General features: G+C 50.6%; 1 protein-coding gene across 50 annotated transcripts in view; it reads left to right on the top strand.

The window, feature by feature from the left end:
- Positions 1 to 10,234, top strand: part of CELF4 (CUGBP Elav-like family member 4) — a 298,914-nt gene extending 288,680 nt beyond the window's left edge. For 36 of the 50 annotated variants that reach the window (XM_027127827.1, XM_027127841.1, XM_027127826.1 and 33 more), the window contains one exon: positions 8,018 to 10,234. Coding sequence is in view for 14 of the 50 variants with exons in the window: in XM_027127805.1 (XP_026983606.1) it covers positions 8,018 to 8,044 (27 nt within the window). In the remaining 36 variants the exon portion in view is untranslated. Of the gene's footprint in view, positions 1 to 5,946; positions 6,771 to 8,017 lie in introns of those variants that run through there. The other 14 variants (XR_003437294.1, XR_003437293.1, XR_003437292.1 and 11 more) reach the window with 5 other exon arrangements.
- The last annotated feature ends 9,555 nt before the right edge of the window (positions 10,235 to 19,789 follow it).

The following is a 19,789-nucleotide window of genomic DNA, read 5'->3' as shown; positions in this document are numbered from 1 at the left end:
AAAAAACAAAACAGGATGGGACAGAAGGTGAGGAGGGTGATGGTATGGGACTGGGGCCACTTACCCCGCCCTCTTTACAGAGGCCATGATGAGTGGGCAGGTGTCACCTTTCCCTCCTCTGTCTGGGTCCTGCCTTACAGCTGAAGGCACAGTCGGCCACTCCTCTTCCAGGCCACGTGCTCCCCTGGGTGAAGCAGCTTCCTGGGGAAGGGGGGAGGGAGGAGATGTGCCTGGCCATCAAAGTCCACCCCCAGCCTGGTTTCTCCCATTGAGGTACGCTCCACCCGTCCTAGCTGGTTCATAGTCCAGGCGAGGCTGCCCAGTCCTCCGCTGCTTCAGCAGTACCGTGTGCCAGGTACTGTTAGGTACTCAGCATGAGTAAGACTAATGAGAATCCTTGTCATTAGCAGGGGAGGCAGACAACAAACAAGGACAGAGGATCAAAGAGTAAATTATATAGTGTGTCAAAATTGTTGGCTACAGTTAAATCAGGTAGTCAGGGTAGGCCTTGTTGAGGAAGTGACATCTGAGCAAAGGTTTGAAGAAGGGGAGGCAGGGAGCCACGCCAGGGTTTGGCTGTTCGCTCGGTCCTCGCGCCCAAGGAACAGGCAGTGCACAGGCTCCAAGGTGTGGGCAATGCGGTGTGTTCAAGGACCAGCAGGAGGCCAGGGTGACTGGAGGAGAGCGAGCACGGGGTGGGGGGGGGGTGTAGTGGAAAAGGAGATCCAAGAGGTGAGGAGGGCCACCTCGTGTAGGACCTACACGTTGCATGGACTTCGGCCTCTCCTCAGAAATGGGGGGCTCGGGGGTAGCCACTGGAGAGCTCCGCACAGAAGAGTGATGTCATTAACTTGCATTTCAGGAGGCTCGCTGGCTGCCGTGTTGATAGATCGTAGAGTCCAAAGCAGAGGCCTAGCTCTGGGACTGCTCAGTCCAGGGTGACAGCAGTCGACGTGGTGTGAGGGAGTTGGTGCCGTTTGTAAGGAATTAGAGGGGATGTGAGAGAAAGAGGCATCAAGGATGACGCTTAGCTTTTGGCCCGAGTAACTGGAAGAGCAGAGTTGTCGTGGTCTGAGACGGAGAGGGATTGGGAGAAAGGTGAGGCACGTGACAGTTACACATCCGAGTGGAGGGTCAGAGTCTGGAGTTTGGGAGGGAGGTCTCCAGCTTCCCGGTCTCCTCTCAAATCCCACCGCTGCCAGCAGGACCCCCTTCATCCACCCAGGAGCAGCCACACTCACCTTCTCTTGAAGAGGGTGCTTGAGCCTCTACTCGCTGCAGAGCTAGAAGAGCAGCGTCCACCTCTCATGCTTCCTCAGTTCCGGCCCCTGTCCGTCTTTGGTCTGTGTGAAATGCACACGCACATGTTTGTTCAGAGCGTGGGCACTTTCCTGTGCCAGATGCTGGCTCAGTGCCGGGATGCCGAGACGCATGGTCACCGTGCTGCCCGCGTGGAGCTTCCAGCTCTGTGCTCACACCGACACGGTGGCAGCCAGCCAATGGGTACATTCCATAGGAGGGGAGGGACAGTGCAGTGAAAGCAGCCCTTTCGCGACATGGAGCACTTTTCTTAAACAGGCTTAGCTCTGCCACTAAGGCATGACCTGGGTCAAGGTGCTTTCCCTCTTGGGCTTCCATTTCTTCAGTGATGAAACCCAGGCATTGGAGCCATCAGAGGACTTTTAAGGAGGCGGCATGCTCCAGTGTCATGCCCTGAGATTCTGAGGGGCCCCTGTGGGTGTGTTTTGTGGCTCCCCCCAAAACAGCTTGTCTTAGCCTCCTAGACCTTGATGCAACTAAAACCCCAAGAAAGGAGGGAACATCTAGGTCAGAGAAATTCCCGGATGAAGGGGTGAGGACGGCAGACTTGTGGTTTGGGGCAGAAGGTAAGAAGTGGCCCTCAGGGTAGAACCAGTTAGCAGTCATGATTGGGGTGGGGGCTTGAGAGGAGTGGCCAAAAGAGCAGAGTGGTTCTTCCACCAGGGAATACAAAGGCCAGAAAGATGAGAACCACAGACTTTCACACTGCGCTTACCATGCAAGAGACAGTTCTTGTAGGTGACCACTCTAAGACATAACTGTATACTTGTAGCTGCCTATGAGGTAGGTAGTGTTATTATTCCCATTTTATAGATGGAGCACAGACAGATTAAGTCACTTGCTAATCAGCTCCTGAGCTGTAGAGTCATGATACGAAGGGGGAGTGGTTACTTCCAGAGGCTGAGCTCTTAACCCCTTCAAGTAAGGAGATGGATAAACCCCCCTCTGCTATCTTCACCTCACCCCTCCTACCCCAGAGTGTCCTGAATATCAGAGGGGACACATCAGGACCTCTCACTTCTCTGGGGTCAGCCATCTGACTAGCCCCCCACTAGGCAGTCTTCTAAAAAACTGTGAGCTCGCGTAGCTCCTACAGTAAAGTTGACCTTTCAGCTCCATTCACAGGATTTTAACAAATGGTGCATTCAGGTTCCCAACCCAAGACTGTTAGAGGGTGTAACAGAAGGCAGGTGTCATAGGGCCAGGCTCGGGGAGTGCCGTGGGCACTGGCTGCTGCCAGTAAGAGCGGGAGGAAACAGCACGCAAAAGCAGCTTAAAAACTGCATGATTTTACAGGCCAGCAAAGGATGTTTACAGATGATGGGTCCTAGTTGCTCGGAAGGGCGGGGCTCGCCTAAGCAGGGGCTCAGGGGCCATAGTTAGGTGTGACTAGGCACCGGGAGGGTGGTCTCATGGCCGGTGGTGAAGACATAAGGCAAATAGGTGGCCAGGTCAGAACTGGAGTGAGGGGGTTCTGGGGAAGGAGAGGGCCCCTGGCAGGGCAGCCGTGGGGAGGGGGGAGCGTGGTTGGGCTTTGGTTCCGTAAAATGAGGCCTGGGTAGGGTGGGGTCTGCGCACCCTGATGGATGGGAGCGTGGGTTCCTAGCTTCATTGCTGCCCCTGCCCCTCATCTTGCGCTAAGATGGGAGTTTCTCCCAGAAATCTTTACGGGGAAACTAAGAGGAAGGAAACAAAGGCAGGGAAAGTGGGCAGAAACACGAACGTGGCCAGGTCCAGGCAGACACCCAAGTCCCTTGTTCCACCTCTGGGCCCAGGCTGAGGGCGGGCGCGCGGGCATCCGGCTCTTTGGAGGGAGAACCGTCTGAGTGGCGTGTCTGACTCCCTGGGAGCCCCGTTTCTTCTGGCCCCGGGCTTTGGTTCTGAGTGTGCTTTTGCACAGCGTCTGCTCTGAGCTTTGCAGGCACGGGTGCTTCGGGTCAGACCTGCCCAGTGCTGGGCTGTGGCTTTGGGCCTGGGCCTTCTCTGGCTAGAGGCCAGCTGTGTTTAGGACCTGGCATCTGAATTGGCTCAGCTCGACCAGGTCATGAGGTGGGGCTTCCCGGTCCTGATTCAAGCTCCCCTACGCCGGTCAGTGACTCTGCTGTCACCTCTAGGGCTGTGCTCGGAGAGGCTCTTCCAGAGGGTGGCCAGGCAGGGGTCACTGTGCAGGCAGAGGTGCCACTGCTCCTTAATGAAGAAAGTGGTCAGCAGTGCGTGGGAAGAACCCCAGGGAGCCTCCTTAGCGGCTGAACGAGTTTGAGTGTTTGTGTGCTGGGGACCAAGTGTGTGTGAGAGGTGAGTGGGTACGAGAAGTTTCCCTAGATGGAGATTTGGGGCGGAGCTGTGTGAAATTCAGGCTCGAATCCCCAGCACTGGGCAGTGCCAGGCACTGAAGGGTGGCTGGAGGAAAGCTGGCAGCCGGCAAAGGAGCACAGTGGAGTGGGGAGGAGTGGGCGTCCCAGGACTGGGTGCAGGTGTCCCTGGGTTGCCATGGCTGACACCTGAGGGCGCTGCCCTCCGCGCCGTGAGGCTTTCAGGATCTTAGTTCCCCCACCAGGGATTGAACCCGGGCCCTCGGCAGTGAGGGCACAGTCCTAACCACCGGACCGCTGGGGAATTCCCCCTCCTCAGTTCTTAGGCCTCTTCTCCCACCGCAGGGGCCCGCCAGTTGGCTCTCCTGGGTGGTGGGTCTAAGGGCTTGCTCTCCGGAGGGGCTGGAGATGCAGACGGGCCTTGCTGGGCCCTGGTCTTGGTGAGGGAGATCTGCTGTGGGAGGAGCAGGACGGGCAGGCAGGGCAGCAGGGCTCTGCGGAGGAAGAGGGGCGGGGGCTCTTCTGAGAACGCAGAGCTGGAGGCCGGGCTCAGGCTTAAAATAGTCGCCTCTCAGCTGTTTTGCATCTTATCCACAGTGACATGTCATGACCTCAGGCTTCCCTTCCACACTCCCTGTAGGAAAACACAAAGCTGAGAGTGGAAGCCGCTGCGTGTAGAAGCCCGGTGCGTCGGAAACCCCTGCAGACTCTGCAAGCCTGGTGCACAGACCCGGGGGCTGCAGGGGAGCAGGGACTGGGAAGTGAGCTCAGGGGTAACCGTGAGGAGGGCGTAGGGCTGGGGGCCCCCAGTGCCCTGGGTGGGGGCAAAGGACCCCCAATGGTGAAGCGTGCTCAAGACAACTCAAAACGGAATAACTGGATGATGCTTGACAGAGAAGGGAGCTCAGCCTCCACCAGTTAGGGCTCCACTAGTGAAGAAGGCAGGTCGGGGCTTGTGAGATGGGTCAGTCTAGAAAGCTGTACGTGGAGGGGTATAGGGTGTGAAGGAATGGAGAAGGGGGAGGTGGAGTGGGGGAGGGCAGCAGAGCACAAGTGACAGCAGCAGAGAGACTGGGGAAACAGGGCCATAGCCCACCCCTCTCCAGTGGAGTCTCCTGTTTCGTGTGACCAGCACTGCAGGGCACCCTAGTCTTCCACGTGACCGTTTCCTGGGTCAGAGCTGCAGAGCCGTCTAAAGGCTTCACGTGCCAGGAAGCAGCCTTGCTTTGGCCCCGTGGGCCACCTTGAGAGCAAAACAGAGAGAGTAAGGCGATCGTGAAATAAAAGCAGTTGTGCCAGGACGTGTCTGTAGAATTCTGAGAACGTTGATGTGATTTACTCTAAATCTCAGAACTACAAGTGTTCATTTTCTGAAGGTTCTGAGGAAAGAGGGTTGAGGCAGAGTGGACGGGGAGAGGCTCACGACCTCATGCAGCGGGTGCTCTTTTAGTGGGGACGCCCTTCTCTGGGGATGGCGGCCACGGTGGGACGGGACAGGGCGGGAGGGCTGAGTTGCTGTCTGCGTGCACTGTACTGGGCAGCAGGGTGTTTTGTGGATGGACCCCACGGATACAGCAGTCGCCTTAATCAGCCTCTGACCCACCCGGCAAATCGGGGCCACCCTGTCAGGCTCCCCCTGCTGGTCCACAGGCTGAAGCCATGGAAGGCTGGGGAGGCGAGGAGAGCTCGGCACCTGGGGGAGAGGGAAAGAATCAAGGGTGGTCAGAGGCAGAGAGCGTGCTCCCTGATCTGCTTGCCGGCCAAGGTGGTTTGAGGGGCTGTTTTAGTTTTTTCTGGCCCCCTCACCAAGCTGCCTACACCCTCCCTCCTCTTCCCAGCGCATGATGGATGCCCGTAGTGGCCCTGTGTGAGGTTCTGCTACTGTTCACGGTGTATCATGTGTCTGCACAAACAACCGTGTGTGCGTGTGCGTGTGCGTGAGTGTGTGTGTGTGTTGACGTGCCCATGTTGTTTGTCTGCCGGCTTCCTCCATCCTTTGAGTTTTTTTCAGTTCTCTTATGATTTGACTGCTGTTCTCTCATTAGAGCTTTTAGATTGATGCTGTGGTCTGGTGCTGTATAAATATTTTTCCTTTTAATTTTGTTTTAACTTCTTCCTTGCCCTTCTTCACCCTCAACCCGACTCTCCCTGTCCCACCCCCCACACTCCCCGACCCAACCCGCCCCCCCTCCTCCTCCCCCCTTGCCCACACTCTCTTGTCCTCTCTCTCTTTCTCTCTCTCTCTACATATATAAATATATATATAAATCTTTTCTTCTTTTGTCATTCAATCAAATTCCAACAACCCAACCAGGGCCAGTCAAATCCACCACAGTCTCGCGCTGAGCTAGGAATAAAGTTCACGTAATCACATGAGAGTGGAGAAAACAGTCCCCCATCCGTAAGTTCAAATCAACTCAAAGTTCACAGTGTGACATGATGGCGTCATGTAACAAGGCTAAGAATCGGTTGCATGACAATTGCCGTCAAGTTTCGTGGAGGTGCTGTGATTGGAGCGTTTTTCTTGGATGTTGTATCAGTTGATGATTGGCCAGTCATGATCACACGTGCATTTTCTTGACTTCTGTGCTGCCACAATCTTTTTTGCTGTGCTCATTTTCGTTTCGTTCTTGGTGCTTGCAGTGGTTTTACTTTCTGTTGTTTGGTTTTTCTTGTTCAGCGTTTTTTATGCTTCTCTAGATGTCACATAGAGAAAAAAAACCAAAAGAATAAAAAAATAGTAAAAATAAAGATGAATTCCCGAATTATCGGACATGGGATCATTAACTGTGCAAACCATTATTTTTTTTTTCTTAAAAATGAGGAAAACATCTTAAAAGTATCTATGCGTGGTTGATTTACTTGCACTTGAAAATATTGTGATTTTATTTTTTTCTAGAAATTTGGGGGCCTTTTTCAATTGACACTTTTCCTAGGTCTGGTCTTTTTCCAGTTAGGCTATTTTAAATCTCACTTCAAAAGGAAAAACAAAAAGAAAAAAACAAAAACAAAATCTCTACAGTAACAGAATGATAAAAAAAAAAAAAAAAAAATTCTAAACCAAAAACCTAGAGTTCAAAGCCCGGGGCCTCTGAGAGAGAGCCCGGTAGCAATTGTAAGGTTTGTATTGTAGCCACTTCTGCTAAATTAAATGTGGGGAGGGAGGTGGGGGCCTGGGAGTTGGGAGGGCTTTTTGGTCGGTTTGGAAGAAACAGTACTAACAAAAGCAAAATGCACCTTTTTGTTTACAACTGAAAAAGGGTCCTTGACAAGTGTTTTTTAATTTTATTATTATTTTATTTGGTGTTGTAATTGTTTAGATTGCTGTGTACGGTTTGCTGTTTGTTGAATCAACAGTGTGAAAAACCTGCCAGCATGGATTGATATACGCATGACGTTGTCCCCTCAACTGGGGGCTTTGCAGTTCTAACTCTCTTGATGTAACCAGTCACCCCCATGTATAAGTGGAAGCTGCTTGCTAGAATGGAGACGAGTCTCATTTGTTAATTCACAATGATTAAGCATTTTCCTTCTGATTCTAGTCGGATCATGATTTTTTTTCTTTGAAATGCAAAACAAAACACCAAAAAGCCACCATTCAAAACAAAATCAAGAATTGTCTGAGTTAATTTAACTTTGATGATTAAATCCGTTCTAACTTCTTTTAGGTCCTCCCCATCCACTTCCTCGAAGTGCTGAATTTCCTCTAAATTCCCTGGCATGTATGAGAAAAATATTATGTGTGTGTGTGTGTGTGTATGTGTGTATCTATGCATATACATACACACATATCCATGTATATCCACATATGTGCAGGTGAATATATTCTACACATATATCCAGATATACATATATATACATAGCCTCGCAAATAGTGACCTTGGGAAAGAGGTGGTTGGCTTGGAAACTGGGCAAGAATTCTGCAAAATTCATGTCATGGATCTTGGGGGGGAGTGGGCTGGGCTGCTAGATTTTTGCTATCTTGTTTGCTAGGCTTCTGTATACATATTGTATCTGGGCTAGATCCCTTAGAGATCAGTTTAATGATGAATTCATATCCCGCAGTCCCAAATTCTTCCCTTAGATCTAGCCGTCCCCCAATCCAGAACTCTAAAGGAACCCAAATCAAAAACCCTCTCCCAACAACCAAACCTCAGCTACAACCATCACCACTAGACCTCCCAGTGGTTTCTTACTCTGACTAGAAGAGTCGATTTCTTTTTTATGTATCATGATCATGACTAATTCTCATACTGGTCTCTTCCCCCTCTCCCGCTATCCCCCAGAGCTCCCGCCCTAACCCCCGAGGCAGGTTCCTTTTGGTGTTTGGATGCGTTTTGTGTTTCCTCTCTTGGCTTAATCAGCCCTGATTTTCTTCATTTTAGGGCAGGATGCTGAACGGGCTACATTAAAAAACAAACCTCTCTCTATATATATTTATAAATGAGAACTGTTGGATGACACCTTTGACATATCAGCCAATATCAATCAAGCTGAAGACTCCAGACACTCTGTGTGACTGTCACATTTCTTCAAGGAAAGTATAGCGTCTATGGAGTTCAGAGGGCACGTGTTTGGGGGAAAAATATATATGACGTAAAGAAGAAGAAGATGAAGAAAAACGAGGAAAAAAAAAGGCAACTTTAAAACAAAATAACTTGAGACAAGGTGGGGAGGCTGCAGGGCTGGGAACCGGGAAGGGCCGCTGCTTCCCGATCCCTGGGGCTTTTCCAGCCCATGGGCGCCTGAGGCAGGCTGGGGCAAGCGGTGTGTCTGGTGGGGCCTGGTCCCCAGGGGGGCGGCTGGGAGGCCGCCGCTGATCATCTTTATCTGTCATTCCTTTAGCTATTTAGGGACCAAAGGACCAAACTTTTTATTGCAGATGTGTAGCTCTAGGTCAAATAGAGGGGGAACGGAGGAGAACCTCCTTCCTGCCTCATGGCTGTTCTTGAAACAGCTTAGAGCGATTCTATGAAAAAATGTAATTAAAAAAAAAAAAAACACAAAAAAACAAAAAAAAAGAAAAATAATGCTTCAATGCTTTTAAAACAGCAAGATAATAGTTCTTTGATACTTTGAGAGGCGCTTTGATTACTGTCATTCAAGTCTATGACACTTTCCTATGGTTTTCTGTATTATATGTCTGGATGGAGCTGTTAAGACGAACAAATTGGTGGATATTCGGGGAAAGTAACAAAATATGAAAACTCGTTAACCGTGAAGTGTGAGAAAAGGAGGGGAAAACAAGGGACTGACGAGGCAAGATAATTGTTGTGAAAAGTCTGTAAATGCTTCTAACTCTTCCCCCTCTTAAAATCATAATAGTTGTACAGAATTTTAAAAAGGAGAAGTTTAAAATACCTATATAATAGAAGAAAAATTAGAGGAAAGCAAAAAAAAAAAAAAAACCTATAGAAGTTAGCGTTACTGCTAAAATCCCAGATGTTGTAGGACTGTACTTTTGTAGAGTTTAGACTGAGCATCAATCCCTTCTCCCCGCGAGTGCTGTTGGATGCCATTGACCCCGAGGGCCAGGCCGGACCCGCCCAGACCTGTGGGCCCCTGGCTGCCCACCTCCGGTGGAGGCCGCGCCTCTGGCAGGAAGGCCCGCCGCCGCCTCCGCCCTCGCCTCGCTTCGCTCCGGGAGCTGCGCGCGCTCGCCCGCTCTCCGCAAGCCCTCGACACCTCTGCTTCACTCGCCTTCCATGCTTGCTCCAGAGACTTTCCGGGCAAGGGAGACCTGGGAACTTTCATCTTAAAACAACTAAACAACACACACACACACAAAAACCTTAAACAAGAGAGAGAAAAAAAAAAAAAAAAACAATCTTTGAAGAATTTCTGAAACTGTTTACAAGGAATTTTGAAAAACAGGGATGTTTAAATGATGCCGGCTCTGTTTTTCTGTAAATAAATTTGCATATTTTGTAGGACTTTTAATTGTAATGATAGAGAAAAAAAAACAAGGAAAACTATTTAATGAAAGCACGATATTTATCTTTGGTAAATGACTTTAGAGCAGTTAAAAAAGACATTGCTTAAAAAAACTCAGAATCAGAAAAAAACACTGAATTATTTAAGAACACATATATTTTAAAGTATAACATATTTATTATAATTTATTTGCACCGTTGGGAGGACTCGCTTTGGCTTTCCGCCTTGACGCCCTCCTCACTGATGTCCTGTTCATCTGGAGGCTGGGGGGCCCTCGGACCTACCATGTTTTTTTCTTTTTTGCTTTAGAAGAACATCTATCTGGTTCCTCTCAGGCCTTCTGCCTTTCCTTTCTTTCTATTTTGTTGGTTAATTATTATTTTTAAAATTTTCTTTTTCTTGGCTCCTTTTAGGATGTCCAGATGTTGTAAAAAAAAAAAAAATGAAAAAAACAAAACAGCTGCAGTTCAGTACAACTGCTCTTTTCACACTCAACTCCCTAAAACTCCTTGTAACCTTCTGTAACTATTGGATGACGCTTTCTCCAGCTTAGCCCTAAATAAAGCACAGTTTAAAAAAAAAAAAAAGCCTTGTCCGTGGTGCTCTGTGGTTCATGGAATCTGGCCAGCCGTGCCTCTGGGGCCTAGGGCTGGCCCACTGGAAGCAGCTTTGGTCCTTCCCTCCGTGGAAGCTGTCTGCTTCCTGGACCCTCTAGGAAAATCTCTCGACCGGTGTGTGCCTCTGAAAGTCTCCACTGCAAGCCCATCCCTAGGTTCCTGGGCAGGGATGGCCACAGTGCCCAAACCTAACAAGAAGTCCCCCTTTCCTCTCTGCTAGGGGGAAAAGCAAGCCACCAGACTGGAGCTGGGGTGGGGACGAAGTGCTGCGAGGAGCTGGGGAAGCAGGCAGTGGAGGCAGGGCCCGCAGTAAAGGAAGGTGAGGACACAGCCCCAGACTTGCCAGCCAGCACTTTTGGTCCTGCACTTCCCACTGCATTGACAGTGTGCCTGGGTGGACAAGACCGTGGGTTCTAGATGATCCTCAGAGGCGGAGTTCTGGTGGGAGGAGCTTGGGGTGCCGCCTTCTCTGTATCGTGACACAGAGACAGAGGGAGATGTCCAAACCCTGAATGCCACAGGAGGTTTGAGAGGAAGGTACTGGGGGGGGGGGGGGGGGGGGGGGGGTTCCAAAGGAGGAGGAATGTGAAATAGGGCTTGGAGGAGGGGAGGTGGAGAGGAGGGAACAGGTCCTCCTGAGGTGAGAACCCAGACATGCACGCCAGCCTCAAGCCTTCATCAGACTCTGTCCTACGACAGCCCCTGCCCCAGCCTCGCAGCTTGGTCTAGGAATGGGCAGTTTCCACCAAGGGCTTTCACCTTGGAAAACCCTTGTGGTGGGGTGGGGAGAAGACGAGAGTCCTAGGACACCCGGGTGTTTGTCTGTCTGTCTGTGTCCTCCCGTGAGAAAGTGGGGAATGGCTCAGCCCCACCTGTCCTCTCTGCAGGAAGACTGGTGGAGAGCAGCACGCAGAGCCCCAGCTACAGAGCAGCACCCGGACCCTGCTTCTATCCTCTCCTCCCATCTCGCTTCCCAGGGCCAAGGCCCAATCCCATGTTTCCCACACTAGCCTGTGGAATTGTTAGCCTGGGGAGAAAGGACCTTTATGCATCAGGACCCAGGGCAAGCCTTCAAGTCTTGGCTTCAGACTTGGAGACAGTACCAAGATGAGACCTTCCCTCATAAGTATGTGAAAATAACCCACACTTAACCTGCCAGTTCTGGGGAGCTTGTGAGGGGCTGGACTTCTTGGAGGAATTCACTGCAAGGGGTGGGTGTCACACTGGGGGTTATGCTGCACTGTGAGGAACAGAAAGGTGTTTTCTAAGGAGTTCTCTGGGTTTCGAGCCTCAGACTATTCAAAACCGTGGTTTCTGTTGGACATTTGCCGCCTAAAGGCACTGAGTCTGCCAGAGGATGACAGCCTCAACCATACTGCGTCCTGTCGCTCTCTCAGGCCCCAGGGAGCCTCACGGGCCTCCCCAGACCTCCCCTGTGCCTTTGTCACCACTTCCCCACTGTGCTTCTCTCTGGCACAGCCCTCCTGCCACCTCCACCGCTCGGGCTCAGGGGCAGTAGGGGCCCAGGGAGCTGCCCCCAAGGAGCTGGGCTGTGCAGGGGGGTGGCCTCTTTTGCTCTGTTCCAGGCACGGTTGACTGAGAGATGAAAACACAAGGCCCAGATGTGAATCCGCCAGTTCTATAAAAGAAACCTTCTATTTAAAACAACGCACCAAGTGACTAATATATGCACAGCGCACCAAGTGACTAATATATGCACAGCGCGTTTAAGAGAGAATGTAATTTATTAGCCTCTGGGGGGAAGCCATAGGTTCCTTGAAAAGTTGCTGAAGACTCTCAGGTCACTTTGCACACGATTACAGGGAGTGCAGGGATCCCGCAGCTCGTCCGTCATCCCCTGGTTAAGAACCCCTGGTTTGCAGTGTTATTTAAGAAAACTCAAGACACGATTCTCATTAATTTCTGCTTATATTCTATGACTTCTGTTTCTCTGCTAGTACAGCCATCCCTTGGAATCTGCAGGGGATTCGTTCCAGGACCCCTGCGGATACCGAAATCTGTAGATGCTCAAAACGGCGCAGTGCAGTCGGGCCTCCGTAACCGTGGGTTCTTCATCCATGGATATGGAGGGCCGGATATGTTCTACCTAAAGTGTTTGATTCCGTCATAGCTCCCCTATTTTTAGTTATTTCTTTTTAATTTTTTAAAATTAAAAAAAATTTTTTTTTTTTTTAATCTTTTGGCCATGCCACGTGGCATGTGGGATCTTCGTTCCCTGAGCAGGGATCAAACCCATTCCCCCTGCATTGGAAACGTGGAGTCTTAACCACTGGACCACCAGGGAAGTCCCTCCCCTATTTTTAAAAGACTTTTTATTTATTATTATAAACCTTTTATTTCAAGCATAATGGAAAGTAGAGATACTTGCAAAACAAACCCCTGTGCACACACCACTTAACTTTAACGTACATCAACTCGTGAATTATTTTGAAGTTACCATTTCATTGGTAGATGCCTCAGTTTCCCCGCAACAGTTTCGATGCTGCATTGACGTGTTCAGCCTGGCTCTGGGCTGTCGGGCAGCTGCACCCTTGCTGTGGCAATTGCGGGGCTTTGTGGCCTCTCCCAACCTCATCCATGGGTGGGCACTGGCGCCTGGTGTGAGGCCAGGCCTCCCTCCAGCCTCTGTTCCGGCAGCACTTTCAAAGGACTTTCAGCTCTTCATCTACCCCTTTGTACTCATATCTTCTCTCTTGCTTTTCTCTTTCTTTCTCTCCTTTTCCCCCTCCTTTCTGTTTGATGTTAATGTGAGAAAAGTGTTTCTGAGCTAGATCCCACTCTCTCCTGAACACAGAGCGCCAGTACAGTGACGCAGAATGTCCCAGAGCTCTCCCACCCACACGAGTGCCTCCAAGTCCAATATCCACCTTCCAAGTTCTAACGCCCCTGGGCTGGGCAAATACGCGTCTCCTCCTGGCACGGGGTCTGCAGGGTCAGTGTTTGAATTACATCTGGTTAAAGCCAAATGGACATTCCTCCCCCGGGTAAGGTGGGTAAGCAACACCTGGGCAGTGAGTTCAGAGGCCCAGCCCCACCCGGGGTGACAGCATCAGACGTGGTTGTGAGTGCCATTTGTCTCTCTCCCAAAATGGAATCCGCCCCCAAACAATTATTAGGCACCACTGACATCCCACCTTCAACAGACTGTTCACTCCAGGCAGTCAGGTATTCAGTCCATGTTGATTCATTGCCTGCAGGAATGAATGAGTTAAGGAAGGAAGGAAATAAACTGCAGACAACTGAAAGCATGTTCCGAAGAGGTAGGTGTTCAGGAAATGCTTTTAAAGTAATAGCACATTTGGAATAAGTGGATAGCCAACACTCCCTTCCCCTCAGATAACTATTTGCAAGTATAAGTTTTTTACTTTCTGGTTTCCTTTCTCTGCTGCAGAGCTCCCCTTCCCCCATCAGTCTCTGGTCTTCAACTCTCCCAGATGCCCCAGGGCCTGCTTAGTGGACAGCCATCACCCCAGGCCCCTCCTTATCACCCCAACTTCTCTTCCCTCATGCTAGCCTAGCTCCTCATCTCTTCAGGGGCCTCTGCATGTCTCCATCCCTACTTGCACCCTCTGTGGACATCTAACCAGGATTTGCCCAGACCAGGAGGAGGGTTGGAGACTGTGTATCAGAGTGAAAAAGGCATGGGCTTTGACGTCAGGGATGCATATACCTTCTGTGTCACTTTGCAAAATGACCTAACCTCCCTGAGCCTCAATTTTCCTATCTCTAAAAGGGGGATAATAATACACCCCGCCCCCAAGAGTTGTGAGCAGTAAACAGAGACAGACACAGCCAGACCACATCCCAAGGGTCCTCTGAGTTGTAAACTCCTTAATAATGCAGATACTCAGAATGAGAAGGTCAGGCTCTGATCCCTTCTTCCTTCCCTTTCCTTAGTTCCATTCCCCTGACAATTCCCGTCCCAACAGAAACGAGCTTGAACTTGACACCAGACCACTTTCGGTCGTTTTCTCTTGAGTTCAGTCAGCCCGTGACACTCCCAGAGAATGCCTGTCATGCTGGGGTGCACACACCTCTGTCTCTCGCAGCTCACACTCCTTCCCAAGTACCCACACACCTCTGTCTCTCGCAGCTCACACTCCTTCCCAGGTACCCCGATTCGCGGATGCTCCTCTGCCCTTTCCCTTTCCTTTCCCCACACCACTGTGGCTGTCGTTGTCTGCAGCCATCCTGTCCCGGTTCATATGCCCTCAGGCTGCAAGTTAGTTTGGTCTTTGCATTTAAAAAGAAGTGCTATCTATTGTGGGGGGGGCTTCCCTGGTGGCGCAGTGGTTAAGAAGCCGCCTACCAATGCAGGGGACACGGCTTCCATCCCTGGTCCGGGAAGATCCCACATGCTGCGGAGCAACTAAGCCCGTGCGCCACAACTACCGAGCCTGCGCTCTGCAACAAGAGAAGCCACCGCAATGAGAAGCCTGCGCACCGCAAAGAACAGTAGCCCCTGCTCGCCGCAACTAGAGAAAGCCCGCGCGCAGCAACGAAGACCCAACGCAGCGAAAAATAAATAATTTTTTTAAAAAGTGTTATCTATTTTTTGGAATAGGTAACATATTGATATATTTTAAAATTCAAAAAAATATGAAAAAGCATATAATGAAAAGTCTTCTTCCCACCCCTGAATCCAGCCACCCATTCCTGTCTCCAGAGGCAGCCAGTGTTACCAGCTGCTCTTGTTTATCCTGGTCTTTAGTGTGTAGATGTGTGTGCCTTGGTGTAAGGAACTCAGCTATCACCCTCACTTTCGGGGGGCAGACCCAGAGCCAGGCAGTGCCATGCCCAGGCCTGAAGCTGGCCTGTGGGATTCCCAGGAGATGAGCCCAGGCTGCTGAGGACCCCCTGGCTGAGTAGAGGAACTGGGGACTGTCCAGTCCACACTAATCAACTGGGTGCTTCCCTCTGAGGCCCGGTGGAGCTGTCATTGCCGGGGTGCTTGCCCTGAGCTAGACACTAAGAGCTGCTTAATTATAATCTCATCTAATTCTCTGAGGTTGGTGTTATCATCCCTATTTGACAGATGAGGAAACAGGCTCAGAGAGGTTTAAGTCCTGGCCAAGATGACCCAGCATCAGGGTTCCAGCCCAGGTCTGTCTGCAGAGCTCTGCTCTTAATGTCAGCATTTTGTCTCCCTCAGTTGTAAATTCTCTGCACAGTCGCTCCCCTCCAGCCCTTCTCTTGTGTCTCCCATCTCCTTTCCCTCCTTCTCACTTTTTTTCCTCAATAATATCAATTCTACCTTTAGGGAATGGCATCGCCTCTACTGACTTAGGTACCTGTCCTTTTCTTCCCTCCTCTCCTTGATTATCTGGGCTGGTCCGGAGCTCTTAAAGGTGAGGGAGTGCAGGTTACTGAACGTGACCCTCCCCGCCTGTTGGTGAGGACAGAGGGAGCACGTGGAGGGAGACAGAAAAAAGACCCGGTTAAGCTTTTATTATGAACAAGGAGAGGAAATTAAATTGAACTAGATGGAGAATTTGTTAACATTTTATGCAGCTACCTGAAGTTCAAAACCCTTTTGAGCTGTGTCAGCACGATTTTCCCCAGCACGGTAAACTCTGGAAAAAACTACAAGCACATTGTTAAGATCAGTGCAAACTCGTTCTCCATCACTAAAACTCAAGGGGAAATTGTAGCCAATCCTGAATGCCCCACGCTCCACTAACTGAGGCATGAAGATTCCTCTCGTCTCCAGAATCTCCACGTGAATCATCTTTGCTGTTGCCCTTCTCTCCCTACCTCCTCCTGGGGCCTGGCTCCGGGAGCCGTGGGCATGCGGGTGGCAGGAAATCCAGCGCAGCCAGGTGCTGTCAACCTGCATCCCTTCCGCTCCCTGAAGAGGGGCTTCGGAAGCAAGGCTACTGTGGGGCATTTTCACTCTGCACAGGCAGCTCCTGGGAACTAACACGAGGGCCACCAGACAGACCCACCCCCTGCCCCACTGCACTCCAGCCCTGCTCAGGGCCTGGGATCCCGTGCTTAGGCCTTTTTCTTTGGGTGAGACTTGGGCCTCAATTAGTTCTGCTTTTTTGATGAACATCACCTTGGGATGGGGGTGTACATGTTTCTGCACCTGCTCAACCAAGTGCACATACCAAGTGCCAGCTGGGGGGTGAGGATCCAGGGGTGGAGTGATGACGACGTACACACGCAGCTGCCTTCTGGGCACAAGGCCGGGTGTGTCGTGGGTGAGCTCTCTACTCCCGGGAGCCGTCCTGCAGGGTGCTGCCAGATGGCCAATCAGAGGCTTGGGGAAGGTAAGTAACTTGCCCCAAGTCACACTGCAAAATCAGCTGCGCTCGGGCTTCCCCGGTGGCGCAGTGGTTGGGAGTCCGCCTGCCGATGCAGGGGACACGGGCTCGTGCCCCGGTCCGGGAGGATCCCACATGCCGCGGAGCGGCTGGGCCCGTGAGCCATGGCCGCTGAGCCTGCGCTTCCGGAGCCTGTGCTCCGCAACGGGAGAGGCCACAACAGTGAGAGGTCCGCGTACCGCAAAAAAAAAAAAAAAAAAAAAAAATCAGCTGCGCTCACCCCTCCCGTGGGGTTTTCTGACAGGTAGAAGGCAGCTTCAGGACGATGTGATAAATTGCGCAGGGGCCCCAGGGTAGCCCCGAGGAGGGAAGCCCAGTAGCCCAGGCTGGGGAGGAGGAGACCCTTGGGCCGAGTGTTGGAGGGTGTGCAGGGGTTAAACAGACCCCAAGGGAGGGGGACACGGAGGAGCAAAGGACCCCAGACCTGAAGGAGTGCAAGATGTCTCAGGTAGGTGGGGAATATGCTGGGGAAGACACAGGGCCTTGTCTAAAAAGACTCCATTACTGATTGCCCAGGCAGTGTCCCGGCTATTTCACCGACACCATCCCAGTTAACCCTCCCAAGGAGCCTTGACCCAAAACTAAAAATAGAACTACCATAGGACTCAGCAATCCCATTACTGGGCATATACCCTGAGAAAACCGTAATTCAGAAAGAGTCATGTACCACAATACGCATTGCAGCACTATTTACAATAGCCAGGACACGGAAGCAACCTAAGTGTCCATCAGCAGATGAATGGATAAAGAAGATGTGGTACATATATACAATGGGATATTACTCAGCCATAAAAAGAAATGATATTGAGTTATTTGTGGTGAGGTGGATGGCCCTAGAGTCTGTCATACAGAGTGAAGTAAGTCAGAAAGAGAAAAACAAATACCGTATGCTAACACATATATATGGAATCTAAAAAAAAAAAAAAAAAGGTCATGAAGCACCTAGGGGCAGGACGGGAATAAAGACGCAGACCTACTAGAGAATGGACTTGAGGACACGGGGAGGGGGAAGGGCAAGCTGTGACGAAGTGAGAGAGTGGCATGGACGTATATACACTACCAAACGTAAAATAGATAGCTAGTGGGAAGCAGCCGCGTAGCAGAGGGAGATCAGTTCGGTACTTTGTGTCTACCTGGAGGGGTGGGATAGGGAGGGTGGGAGGGGGGGAGACGCAAGAGGAAAGAGATATGGGAACATATGTATATGTATAACTGATTCACTCTGTTATAAAGCAGAAACTAATACACCATTGTAAAGCAATTATGCTCCAATAAAGATGTTTAAAAAAGAAAAACTAAAGGGAAGCCTTGACCCTGTATTATAGGCGGGCTTAGTGATGTGCTGGAAGTCACATGGTTTGGCAGAGCTGGGGTTTGAGCCCTGGTCCCCGATAGGAGGTTCCACGCTTGTAATCACTGTATTACTCTGGAGGGGGCTACCGTTCCAAGACACAAGTGTAAGAACCCTTCACTTGGAAGCCTCTTACTGGCTGTATTTCCAAGCCTCAGACAAAGACGCACAGCCTAACTACAGGACAGGAGAGTGGAGGCGGGACTGGCCTGGAAAGCCTCAGACCCCTGTGCCTCAGTTTCCTCCTCTGCAAAGTGAGGTCTCAAGGATTCGGCACAGCGCCCATGTGCCCAGAGCTCTCTGCTAAGTGCCAGGAGGGAGAAGAGGGAGGGCAGAGGAGGGATGCCCCGAATGCCCTCAGTCAAGCTCTCGAGATGAGAGTCACCTGGATGAGGGAACTGAGCACCTGGATGAGCAGTGCTTTACCCACCCCTCTATTCCACTCTCGACTGGCAGATGACACTTGCTACCTTGTCCCGAGTGCAGGGTGACCTGGAGAGGCCTCTGGGCTTGAGGCATCCTCTTTAATCAAGAACCACCTGAGAGCATTTTGTACTTTTAGCACCGAACTCAGTGCCCAGCACAGAGCCGATGCCCGATGATGTTTGCTGAATGGACGAGAAGAGGTGCAGGGTTGGGAGACTGCCTCTCGTGAGCCCCTTCTGGAGCACCCAGCGCCTGCACCCTCTCGGCAAGGCCCCTCTGCCCTACCTTGCCCAAACTCTGACCAGAAATCAGAAGAAATCCTGGTCTTCTCAGTACCCGGGGAGCTCCCGGGATGACAAGGGTCCTCCTGGGATGAGGGTCCTACCGGGGCCCTCAAAGATGGCTTAGGACACAGATTCTCCTGTTTTCCCAAGTTTCTGACCATTCAAATTCTCCTGCCCTTAGTTCAGGGTCCATCTGCTCCAGGGGGGCTCCAACTCAAACTGAGCACCTATTTTCTGACTTCCTGTTGCCCTCAGAGTGGGGACCACTTCACTGGGCCCTTGTTCACACTGTTCTCCGTTGTTCTGAGTGTGTAGCTCCCTCCTAGCTGAAGGCCCTGAGGATAAGCATTGTCTCCTTTTCCAGCCTGTCTCCTAGTGCTGGGATGGTCAAAGAGGGCAGTGGGAACACAGCAGAAGACTACGGACTTAAATGGAATGTGCCCAGTCGTCCTCAATGCATGCTGAAACTCGTGGGTCAAAGGTAGATGAGACATGGTATTTACATAGTCTCAAGTAACCCCCTCCTGACACACACACAAGATCCTTATAAATTACACAGGGAAAGGTAGTGATTTTACAGTGGAGTAACCTGGCAGACATCGCTTTAACCTGGTGATCAAAGTTAATATCACCTGGAATGAAGGAAACAGCCATCATGGGCCTCCTGGTATAATCACTGAGAAGGACACACATTACCTATTCTTGCTGAAAATGCACAGCTGAATTTGGCCATAAGAAAATAAACAAACCCAAATTGGGGAACATCCTACAAAATAAGTGGTTTGTACTCATCTAAAGAGACATGATGACTAAATACAACTTTTTTTCTTTAGGTTTTTATTTTATATTGGAGTATAGTTGATTAACAATGTGATAGTTTCAGGTGTACAGCAAAGTCACCCAGCCATACATATACATGTATCCATTCTCCCCCAGACTCCCCTCCCATCCAAGCTGCCACACGACATTGAGCAGAGTTCCCTGTGCTATGCAGTAGGTCCTTGTTGGTTATCCTTTTTAAATATAGCAGTGTGTACATGTCAATCCCAAACTCCCGGTAACTATCCCTTCCCTTCCCCCTTCCCCCTCGGTAATCATAAGTTCATTCTCTAAGTCTGTGAGTAAGTTTCTGTGTTGTAAATACGTTCATTTGTATCATTTCTTTTTAGATTCCACATATAAGTGTTATTATACGATA

This window comes from Aethalodelphis obliquidens, unplaced genomic scaffold (genome assembly GCF_003676395.1).
Source record: "Aethalodelphis obliquidens isolate GAN/ISIS:26980383/991018 unplaced genomic scaffold, ASM367639v1 scaffold32, whole genome shotgun sequence".
Taxonomy (NCBI): Eukaryota; Metazoa; Chordata; class Mammalia; order Artiodactyla; family Delphinidae; genus Aethalodelphis; species Aethalodelphis obliquidens.
The sequence above is the reverse complement of the archived record's forward strand: the minus strand, read 5'-3'. Positions and strand labels throughout refer to the sequence as shown.